General features: G+C 40.4%; 1 protein-coding gene across 3 annotated transcripts in view; it reads left to right on the top strand.

The window, feature by feature from the left end:
* EPHA6 (EPH receptor A6) overlaps positions 1-12,414 on the top strand; it is a 518,343-nt gene that overhangs the window by 487,789 nt on the left and 18,140 nt on the right. For all 3 annotated transcript variants that reach the window (XM_075103359.1, XM_075103349.1, XM_075103369.1), the window contains one exon: positions 4,032-4,181. In XM_075103359.1, the coding sequence (XP_074959460.1) occupies positions 4,032-4,181 (150 nt within the window). The remainder of the gene's footprint in view (positions 1-4,031; positions 4,182-12,414) is intronic.

The following is a 12,414-nucleotide window of genomic DNA, read 5'->3' as shown; positions in this document are numbered from 1 at the left end:
GCGTTTGCGGAAGACTCTCTCTCTCTCATGCATAGCTTGAGGTAAAGAATGAGGCATTCTGCAACATGTAGTTACAATTCTGTCTTTAAATGTGTGGCAAACTGTGCCACTGCCAACTCTGTAGGGAAAACAAGCGTGTCTGTAGGTGTGGGTGGGCGAGGGGGTAAATTTCATTTCAAGGGCTGATCTCTAAACAGTTCTACAAGCTAAGCAATGTGAGCCTAATATTCTAATTCCAAGGGGACTCTTGACACTGCATAGTAAAATTGCTTATTAAATTGCAATCAAGAAAAAAATCAGGAGATAGACATTATTCAGCTGGCAGCATACAGAAAAAAAACCCCACTGATTTCTAATTATTTGAATAGCAGTGTTAGTGTTCTGTTACTATGTTATCACTGATATAATTATTAATGTATGAGATAAGGCAGAAATACAGTTCAGTTCCTAACACCCCTTCTGCCCCTTCCTGCTGCTCGCCAAAAGAGAGAGAATAACCTAAAAGCAAAACGGACTTGCATAAGGGCTTTCTGATATGGGGAGCTGTGTCAGATTTCATTACTACAGTAGTAAAATGTAGATGATTTATAAATTATCTCAATTTGAAGGTGGGGCATTGTGTAAACAGTAAGTATTGCATTTATTATTTTCCCAGTTAGATCAAAATGTAAGAAGAATTGTCCAATATCAGTAACATTGTTTATTACTCTAATCAGAAACAGGAAATATATTTTCAGCTACTCTAAACCTTATGTGTTCTTTTACTATGCATGAGCAGCTATTATGACTGTTCAGTCATATACAGGTAGTCATATACAGAAGGTAGTCATATTGCAATCTCTGCCTTTTGAATGGCTTTCAAATAACTAAACCCAACTTTTTTGCATAAAAAGATACTCTGCAAACATAATTAAGTATTGAAATTTACATTTTTATGAATATAACATCTTCATACATAAGATGAATCCACTGTAAAAATTTTAGAGGCTTTGCTTCACTTTGTCATTACAGCCAGCGCAGAATTTTATTTTACATTACAATGTTGAACCCATCTTATGCCCTTGAATATGAACTGCCTTAAATTTTCTTAAGGCTGTTCTCCATTCTCATTTTCACACTCAGTGAGCCACTACTGTTTCAGTCCAAAAGGGATCAGTCAGTAAAGCTGTATCATGAAACTAGTGCTAAAGTCTAATCAGATTCTTTAAAACTCATATTTAGCCAATAGTTACAAATCTAGCTCCAAATGCTGTTTGAGATATGACCTCTTTTTTGAGTATAATTTGGGAATACATGATCAGATTTATGAAAGGACACACTTAAAAGATAATTTTCCTATTATGTTTTCCATATTATGTTATATTATTATGTTATGGACATTGAAAGTAAAACCTGTTAATATCCAAATGCCTTTTATTTGTATGTAGAGATTTGTTTTCCTTACAAGAAGATATTCAATTATTAAAATAAGGCTTAATAATAATAAATCATAGTAAATTTGTTGATTCATCAGTTTGTCTTGATAAACAAAGTCTTACAGTAATACAGCTGTCTAAACTGGTAGACTTTTTTTTCCTGTCATCTCCTGAGATCTGTGATAAGAAAGGAAAACATGAACTTTTTCTTTTGCATCCTCCCTCAAATGCTGGTGTGGCACTCCAGAAAGTATCTTGAGTGGACATAAAGCAAAAGGCAGCAAAGGGGATTGCTTGGAAAGAGGAGTTCTAGACAGTAAACTCTTGTGCTGGAACAAGTGTATCATCTTCTGTATCATTTGTCAGCCAGGACTGATATGCTGCTGATGAGAAAGGGCTTTTAGGGTTGTCAGGCAGTGTCTTGTGATACAGATCAGCAGGAAAGTTGTTTACCTTTTTAAAAGTGCATGTGTCCAAGTCCAAAGGAGTTAAATGCCTACCACAGCCCTGGGACTTAGACCAGGAAAATAGGCCAGGATTGTCCGCAAAAATCTGCAGAAGCCAGGCATATAAGGATGGAATTACATAAATTTGACAATAAATTGTTTAAAAATAAAGGACTAAACGTGATCCGGTAAAAAGTATAGGGCCCATAACTTTGTGGTGTGAAGAGATATTTCGAACTACATTCTGCAGTTAGACCCTAAAACTGTCTGTTTCTCAGAGAACACATCCTTTTGCTTGGACAGTCCTCTGTGTAGTGTACATTTGGGGCACCGAATATCTAAATCTTCCACTGCCTTACTGCCTTAGGAGGCTTGGACACACCTATCCCACCAAAACACCATTGCAACTAGACCATGAGATCAAACACCAGATGCTCCGATCCAATTTATTTGGAAGGTTTAAATATTCCCTGGGGAAGAGAAGAAATTAGGCTGGTCTTTCCTTGGAGAACATCCTATCACAAATCTCTTTGTCATCCTATTTTTCCATTCTCATACCCCCAAAATCTTGTAATTGCTTCCCAAGTGGAAGAGCTGTACCAGGAAGGGACTAAGAGCGTCACACCCTGCAGTGCTGGGTAGGGCAGGCTCAGAGATGGCAGCAGGTGGGGTGTAAAGCTCTTTGCATCTCTGACATGCCAGGGGAGTGATCCAACCACCAGGTTACTGGATTAAGAAAAGGGGGTGGGGTGCTCGGTCAAAAATACAAAAGCAAGTATTACCTTTACCCTTATTACTGTTAAAATCAGTAGGTGGTTTGCCATTGACTTCAACCATGACTTAGCAAGCAAAGGCTTTAAAAAAGCAGCTGCAAAAAATTTAACATCATACAAAGGACATCTTAACCATCATGCAACATCAATGTTAACCATGCATTTTTCATCAGCAGGTGAAACTCAGTGATGAGAAGTTAGCTTACTGGCACATCACCACAGGCACAGAGCTTTGCCTTTGAACACTTTTTGGTAGAACAAGGATCTTCTCAGTCAAAGTCAGGCCTCAACAACGTGCAGACAATTTTTTATATATTCAAAGCAAATTAAGAGAGATTTACAGACTTGTTTTTAACTGTGGCTTCTCTTCAATTGCCAAATGGATGTTCTAGTTCATTTCTTCTTTTGTTTCTGTCAGAAATACAATTATAACGCCAAGCAGAATCTATTACTGCTTGTTGAAAGCAACTACTGTGAAGTGAGCTCAGCTTTACTGACTGCCTCCTTCTACCATCTAGTGGCACCTTAAGCATACTGCTCACTTTAAATTAGAGTTACATGGAACATTATAATAAATATATACTTTCAAAAAGAGACATGTATCTGGAGAAGAAATACTTTGTTGTGAAAGGGGAAAACAATTTTCATACATAAACTATTTATGGGAGAATAGACCACGTTCAATGGTATAAATTACTCATGTTGGAGAAAAATTGTGCATACTGGGGTTTTGTGAAGACTAAGTCGGGTTTATTGATTGAATTCTTACAGAATTTTTTTTTTTTGTGGTAAGACTTGGATTTTAAGTTGAAAGTTGCAGAATGGAACTATTCAATATCCTAAGAAAACATCTATTAGAAAAACATTTGGTTTGCTATTTCCCTGGATATTTAAAGACACAACAAAAAAATTTAAAGATATTATCAAGAGTAAAGAATAACAGAAAGGTTATAGTTTCCTTTCTGCTTACATAATTTTATTAAGTGCCTTCAGTGCTCTGTTTTGCAATAGATGTTTCTATTCCATTTAAGGAAAGAGTTTAAATGTCAATGTACTAGGAATTTCAGGCTGGGATATTTTCAATGAAAAGGCATGTTCTGCCTAATTATATGACTCTGAACAAACATGAATCATCTAAAATGCTTTCTGTTCTTTGAACTGAGGTTTCTTTTTTCACAAAGTGCTCTTTTTGGTGAATTAGACTACAAATGAAACTAAATTTTTATCAAGTTCTGAAAAAGGTATATTTCTTCCTTTCCACTTGCAGCAAATTGACAGGGCAAATAGACAGAAGGCAGAATGTAGAATCTCAGCACCCAGGATATCTTTTGTTTTCTTTTAAACATCTGTTGTTTTGTATTCTGGTCATATTGATAAGCTCTCAACATATTTTCCAGGGTGGGAAAATCCCCATAAGGTGGACTGCTCCTGAAGCTATAGCTTACCGGAAGTTCTCTTCAGCAAGCGATGCGTGGAGCTATGGGATTGTTATGTGGGAGGTGATGTCCTATGGTGAAAGACCATACTGGGAGATGTCCAACCAGGATGTAAGTACTGCTGAGGACTAATCTGCAAGTTGTTGAAATGTTCCTTGAAAATGATTGTCACTTCCTGCCCTGTTTGGCTTTCTCATTCACTTTCTAGGCTGGAACCTCAACTTACTTAATTCAGCGTAACTCGGTCAACTTCAGTGGGATAGTTAATTGATGAAACCCAAAGACCTGGCCCCTCTGTAACTAAAACCTTTGCTAGCTTCCTCCCATGGATTAAAGACATACTACAAAGAATTGTAGCCAACTTGCCAGGTTCTGATGCTGACCGTATGTGGCTTTCACCCAAATCCTTAGGAATCTGCATCAGATATGCAAGTCGATGCAGTTCTCAGTCAAGCTATAAATCAAAACTTGAGGGAATACTGGAACTATTCTGATGACAGAGCTGGCCCGTTATCTCCAGTACAGTCTGACAGCACCCTTCAATGGATGTGCATGGTTAAATTCTAAAAGAGTTAAGCTGCCATGAGGAATGTATTTGCCAATTCGCCTTCCTAAGAATTAAATGCATTCTGGTTTGCTTAAAAACTATATATAGGCTTAACCACAGTGCAGGACAATAGTCCTCCCTCTTAACAAACTTATGTTTTCCTCTGACGTTTTTTTTTTTGCAAAAGCTCTGGCCAAATAAGACTTCCCAATTAAAAAAAGCCCACATTTGCTTCTAGTAAAATTGAAGGCTTGCCCTAGAAAATGAGCATGGGAAAGGGGGGAATGCTTTTTTCTCCACCACAATTTACATTTTCACTAATTCTCTTATTTGATGGATCCCCATGACAACTAAAACTGATATACTCTGTCTTCACACTAGCATCAATCTCATTGTCAAAATGCAGAATACCAGCCAACCCATCTTAACCTCTCTCATATATGAGCCTAGAATTCCTCTGCATTGGTTCTGAAGAGTTGACAAGACTTTTCCCAGATGGCTGTTTATATTGTTGCTAAGTTATTCAGCTGTTCGAGTCTGTTTGCTTGTTAAGGCTGATCAGTCATTTGGGGATAAGGATCTGAGAGCAGTTTTCATTTAAAAAAAAAAAAAACAAACAAAACACCCCAAACCCCAAAACCATAATTCAGACTGTTTCAGGAAGAAAAGAAAAAAAGCTAACCTAAACCACCCAAACCAGAAGAGACCAGCAGAACTAATAAAGCTGTATTTCCTTTAGATTTGTACTCTACAGCCTCCGCAGTACCATAATCCTACTTCTCTCCAGCATTTCTTTTGTGAGTTTAGCCTTTGGAATTGGACCACCTCTCATGTACATCATTCTCCCCTGACAATGCCTACAGCCTCCATCCTCCCTCCACACACCTTCCTGCCAGCAGCCCAGCTCCCTGCTGTGCTCCTTAATTAAAACCAGGTGTGGGACGATACATGCTGTGCCTGGTTTTGAGCTAGGCTTCTGTTGATTGATCAGGCAGTGGTGGCTGGTTGACCCATCTGAAGAGAACAAGCAACGACTGAGCTGGGACAGACCTCTTCTTTTCAGTGGAGACATTGTTTTGGTACTATCTGAACTACAAACACATCGTGGATCTACTGTGAAATAAGCAGATAAGCCCAGCAGGCTCAATTCTGTTTCCCACAACTAGCAATCTGTTGGCATTTGAGATGCTCTAGAGTAACAAAGGTTTCCACATGCAGCTTACACAGGACAGGCAGGAGACCTGTGTCCTTCTGGAGCAAAAACTGAAGGCCAGACAGGATACCCTAAGGATTCTAAAATTAGATACCTAAGCTTAGACAACTGAATTAATGCTATTTTTTTCCCCTGGGTCACAGTGTCAAATCATCTATGTATAGATTTCTCATATAATTAAGTCTCTGTGTCCTACAACCAGCTTCATGCCTCTGCCCAGCTGCTGATTCTTACACAGCTTGTTTAATTTGATTGAAGTGGCCCAATGGGTTCAAAGTTAAAGGAGAATGAACAAGCTATGAGTACTAACAATATGAGTACCCCAGCCTCAATATCTTGCCTGAACTGAGAGCCACTTGTCAGCTCCTGAACTGCCACAGCTTACAAACACCAATGTTTTCCTTTAAAAAGCTACATTGTAAGATGTGGTGTTTTAGGAGCTGATTGCTAAGGAGTTGGGATGTCACTTCAGCATTGCAATAGCAGAGGGTGCTATTCTTGAGCTAATCTCCTGTTCAGAAGCAAAGCTGAACACAGCCGTGGCAATATCAGCCTGTTCATTATCAGTATGCTGTTGCAAAACTTGATTACTCTGTATTGCATGGAATGCACTTGGTACCAAAATGCATGTATAGCCTCAAATTTTCTGCCTTCCCAAACTAATGCAATGGTTGGTTTCACTGTGAGCCTTCTTTTAATGGGAGATTGAACAGAACAAGAAACTGGGAGAAAGGTACTAGCAAATCACAGAATCACGCAACAGGTGAGGTTCAGGGACCTTTCAAGATTTTCTAGTCCAGCCCCCCTGCTCAAGCAGGGTCAGCTAAAGCAGTTTGCTCAGGGTTTTGAGTACCTCCAAGGATGGAGACTCTACCACCTCTGTGGGCAATCTGTGCCAGAGCTCAGTCACATGCACAATAGAAAAGTGTTTTCTCACATTTCTTACGTTTTGTGACCCTAATGGGGCACAAACTTGTCCGTTCAACGTTCTCGGAGTAGTAAGAAAAACATCTATGTGTGCCTTTACAAGTGAGGCTCACTGGGAAGTTACTTTTTCCCTTCTACCCCCATTAGCACTGCCTGGTTGGGGGACTCCCCTATCATAAATGTAGCATCAGCTCACAGTCCTTCCTGCTGTGGGCCCTGTCAGTTGCCACTGGCACATCCTCTGAGCATATCATGGGCAGTAGTCTTTTGCCTGGTTTTCTTTGCTGTGTAATTGGTATTTCATTTCTCCTTTCCCCCTGCAGTACCCTCTTCATGGTTGGATTTTTTTAGAGATTAAAGAAGGCCATGAAGCCAAAGATACTTCTGAACAAAGTCAGCCCTACCACGGTGCCTGGCTTCTGTGCAGTGCCAGTGCTTCCAATTGCAGTATCACCTCTCCATAACTCTGCCTCTGCCCCTCATCTTGCCAGTCTGTTATTTAGCTGCAGGTGATGGTAGTGAGTGCAGCTCAAGGAGGTGGGGGAAAGAAGATGCTTTTTTGCTGTATCATCATGTCCCACTGTCATGCAATCTTGTGCCACAATATGGGGAATTTTGGTCTCTATTCTAGTTGTGAGTGACTTCATCTGGTATTGGGTCAACTCTCTGTGAGAAACTCACCACCATCATCTCTTTTATTTCACCTATAACCATAAACCTTCTCCTCATGCTGGCTCCATTACCAGCCCACCTCTTGCCTGTCCCACCGCTGTTACCTCTATCTGGGGGGAGAGAGAGACTTCCTATCAAGTCCATTCGGCCCCAGTGTTCACCTCCTAGGAAGAGGGTTTGAATGGCTGGTAGGACCCTCACATAGGGTCCAACTCACCAGGTGAGAGTAATGCACAACACAGACCTTCATTCTGGCTGCCTCTCCCTTTCTTTGAGGCTGGCTTCAGCCCATCCTTTTCATCTCTATTAGATCCTACAACATATCTATTCAAGGCCATGGCAGCAGTGAGAATTCATAAAGCAACCCCTCCGTTTACAGTACATTAAATATTCTGCTACAGCATGAAAATAGCAACACTTAATTACTCCTATATCCAAAATAGAAGTATCTGTTAATACAGTGTAATGGTGCAGGCCCAAAGGATGCTGTTTATGCTAATGATGTGGATTCCTGGGGACTTTCCCTGCAGTTCAGCAACTCACAGCACAAAGGACTCCTTTTCTCCAGAGGCCTACCCACAGGCCTTCAGCGCTGAAATGTTAACAGTGAGCACCTGTGACCTTCTAAATACATTTAGTGACTCCAAATGTCATTGGGAAATTTCAGGGTATTGGACATATTGTAAAGCTTACTTTGCTGGATACCAGGACGTATGTTATAGTACAATAAATTACCTGGAATTCACATGGGCTTATTTTTCAGAAATAATAGGACGTTACCAAAGGTCAGTGATACTGTACATATGGCAGAGAAAATAACAGAGCGGGGCATGCGCTAGACAGAGTCACAAAAGACACGTTATGCAAACAACTGTTGATAAGGTATTACATAAGTATAGTCAAGGGTTCTGCTGCAACAAAATGTCTGGCAACATTAACATTACAACACTTATTGTGTTTTGATCATAATGAAACTCTTTAGTTAGCAATGAAATATTTAATTGGGTGGGGTTTTGTAAACTACCAAAAGTTTCCCAAGTATGAACTCCACAGAGCTGGGTCTATTTTTTCATATTCCATCTTACAACTTGCTTTTCTAATTAAACAACTTTGGAAAATTAATCCACTTTTTTAGACCATGGCTAAGTGATGTTTCAAGTGGCTGACAGTTAAAAATTCATTTCTTACATGCATAACACAGAGGCCAATGATATACCCACCCCTAAAGAGGGGCAATGCTAGGAGAAGTGAGTTCAGTGCTGTCTGACGTGGTGCCTATTTGCCATGTAAACACATCTTCAGTCAGATGAACAGTAGGGCTGAGCTAAGTCTACCAAGGGTCTCTTATCCAACCCCTCAGTCACAGAAATCAAATCACGAGGAGCCAGCACGGGTAGCACAGAGTCCGAGCTGATGCAAAGAGGAGTGTTAAACTGATACCTGTCACTTAAATAAACCCAGTCTGATTTTCAGAGGCTCCAACCGTTTGAAAGTACCCACCAGGTCAGTATAAGCAGGAGAGACCCAGCACCTCTGCAAATCTAGCATCCTCTATTTATATTCCTAAGCAGGGATTTTGAAGCTGAACTTTGGGTAGCTGAGTTTGAAAATGTCTCTCATAAATTTTTTAACTCTGTACATGGTGTAATGTAGATGCTTTAAAATGTTATTAACTTTGAGAAATGTTCTTGTTTAAGTAAATAACCATTTTATTATTGTGGTAAGTCACTTCAGACCTGTGTTGGTGCTGATTAATGCACTTCTTAGATGTGTGGCAGGCACCAGAGGTGTCCATTAATTAGGGCTGCTGCACAGTCTGTCATGTCTTATTGCTTAATTAATAAATATTAGCTAAGATACTGAACTTTCCAAGGAAACTAGTGTACTGATGAACAGATTGTGCTAAGAGCCTGGCTTGCTAATGCTCATGTGAGGAAAGGAAGATTTATATTCCGCGCATTTGGTTTGTAGAACAGCTGTGAGTGAAGTCTACTGGGACACCTGTTAGAGGCCACTGTATAAATTGGTGCATGTTGCAGAACTACGGTATTAAAAAATATATATTAAATGGATTGTAATCAATATGCAAGAAAACTACTGTAGCAAACAGAAGTCCTTACACTTATGAAAATTTCTTGTAATAGTAGAAAAAACTTACCCTAATATGGTTCTTTCAACCCATAGATATCAAAACACTTGGCAGGCACCTGGGACTGGCTCCGTACCATGAGGCATGAGCAGCTGCCTCTCCCTCCTGGTAGATTTTTCAGATGTCAGCAGGACACAGGGACAATGTCCCTCTGGACTTTCTTCTGTCTCAGGCTCATTAAAAAATCTGTCAGTTAACTTTCAAAAGCAAAAATCTATGTTACTGTTAATAATTAAATTATCAGAAAGATTACAGCTTAATTTTCAGATGCCATTTTTGCCAACTTAAAATTATTTTGAAACTAAACATGCAAAAATTTGATGTTGAAAATATTTTTCAGATAATTTTGGTGTCATAATTAATATTTAATACTAACTCTGTCTTCAACCTTTACAGCTATGTCTAACATCAAACAAAAATGATAAAACACATTCAGCACGCTCCAGTGTTTAATATCACACTGTTAGTATCATCTGTGTACAAAAATTTATTTTAAAAATGGTCCCCTTGATAAACATCAAAGCCTAAGCATTGAAAAACATGGAAACAATTAGCTATGTTAACTGTAAAAAATATTCCCTTTCCCTTAAGGTTTATATTCTTACCTGCCAAAAAGCATTACTTGTAAAATCGACCCTGCTCATTTTACTCACCTTAATGCTGACCCACAAAACCTTCTCATGAGTTTTAAATATAGGCATCACTGAAAATAAGCTTACAGCCTCCTTCTCAGTGTTTGACTGCAGTACAGAATATTTGCATGTTTTCTTCCTTTTGATGCCCATCAAGTGTTCATCACAAAACCGGAACTATAGAGCAGCCAGAACTAATCAGCCTTTTTGTTAGCAGACTCAGGGCTTCATATGTATAGAAAATAAGCTAATATTCCTATCCTTTTGGGTTGAAATCGATGGGATATTGATTTCACAGAATCATAGAATGTCCTGAGTTGGAAGGGACTCACAAGGATCATTGAGTCCAACTCCTGTCCCTGCACAGGACAGCCCCAAAATTCACACGATGCATCTGAGGGTGTTGTCCAAGTGCTTCTTGAATATTGTCAGGCTTGGCACTGTGACTGCCTCCCTGGGGAGCCTGTTCCAGCGCTCCACCGCCCTCTGGGTGAGGAACCTTTTCCTAATATCCAACCTAAACCTCCCCTGGCACATCTTCCTGCCATTCCCTCGGGTCCTGTCACTGTTCACCAGAGAGAAGAGATCAGCACCTGCCCCTCCTCCTCCCCTTGTGAGGAAGTCTGCCCTCAGCCTCCTCTTCTCCAGGCTGAACAAACCAAGTGACTTTAGCCACTCCTCATATGGCTTCCCCTCTAAACCCTTCACCAACTTCATGGCCCTCCTCTGGACACTCCCTAGTAGCTTTGTATCCTTAATACACTGTGGCACCCAAACCTGCACACAGCACTCGAGGTGAGGCCATACCAGCACAGAGCAGAGTCGGACAATCCCCTCCCTCGACCGGTTGCAATGCAGTGCTTGATGCAACCCAGGACTCAGTTGGCCCCCCTGGCTTTCTAGGGCACACTGTTGGCTCATGTTCAACTTGCTGTCAGCCAGAACCCCCAGATCCCTCTCTTCAGAACTGCCCTCATTGACTTACAGGGATCTAGCTGGAGTAGCAAGTCCTGCACAAGTTCAGGCTTGATTGGGAGTTTATCATTCCCACAGCCATGGTTCTCAAGACCATCATCAGTGTTGAAGACCAAGGCAAAGAAAGCATTAAATGTCTCTGCTTTGTCTATATCCCTGTTTGTGAGGTGACCATGCTCGTCAAGTAACAGGCCAATATTACTCCTGGCCTGCTTTTTTCCATTAACATATTTTAAAAAGCCCTTTTTATTGTCCCTCACAGTACTGGCCAGCTTCAACTCCAATTGAGCTTTCACTGCACGAATTTGCTCCCTGCAGTGGCAAACAGCATCTCTGTAGTCCTCCCATGTCACCTGACCTTGCTTCCGCTGGCCATATACTTCCTTTTTTTTGACTTGTTTCTGGAAGAAGATCCCTGCTCGTCCAAGCAGTCTTCTGCTCCACCTGCATGACTTCCTACACTTTGGAATTGCCTGAGCTCTTAGGAGGTGGTGCTTAAAAAGTGACCAGCACTGATGGACGCCAGCACCTTCAAAAACTTTTTCCCAGGGAACCTTACTAAGTAGTTCCCTGAGCAACGTGAAATCTGCTCTCCTCATGTCCAGAGTTGAGGTCTTGATAGCAGTTTTACTCCTGTTATAGATTTTAAACTTGACTGCTTCATGGTCACTGTGGCCAAGGCAGCCACACATTGCCACTTGACCCATGAGACCCTCTCTCTTAATAAGCAACAAATGGAGGAAGGCACCTTTCCTGGTCGGTTCCCTTAGTACATGTACCAAGAAGTTATCATCCAGTTGGTTTAGGAATCTTCTGGACCTGTTGTACCAGCTGTGGGGTACTCCCTGTTGACATCTGGCAGTTTGCTAATGTTGGAAATTGTTATGCTGATTGCTAGAGCTATTGCTATATCATAGAATCATAGAATCGTTAAGGTTGGAAAAGGCATTTAGACTCTTTCATGATTAATGTGGTGTTTCTTCAACCTTTAAACCAGCAAGGAAAAAGTAATTTAAAAGACTTTAACATATATAATCTTTACATATTATATGATTTTATATTGCCAAGAAAAATGTAATACTTCTTCCCTTTTAGGTATATGGACATCCAATTCCTCTGTTCAGAGAGAGGTGCTGTGCAAGTAGCAAAGCAGGAGTGAAAATAAATAAATAAATAAGGAACTAAAAAGCTCTAATTCTTTGAGATTTGATTGCCATTGCAGTATTAGG

Source organism: Phalacrocorax aristotelis, chromosome 1 (genome assembly GCF_949628215.1).
Source record: "Phalacrocorax aristotelis chromosome 1, bGulAri2.1, whole genome shotgun sequence".
In the NCBI taxonomy this organism is placed as follows: domain Eukaryota; kingdom Metazoa; phylum Chordata; class Aves; order Suliformes; family Phalacrocoracidae; genus Phalacrocorax; species Phalacrocorax aristotelis.
This window is presented reverse-complemented; position numbering and strand designations above follow the sequence as displayed.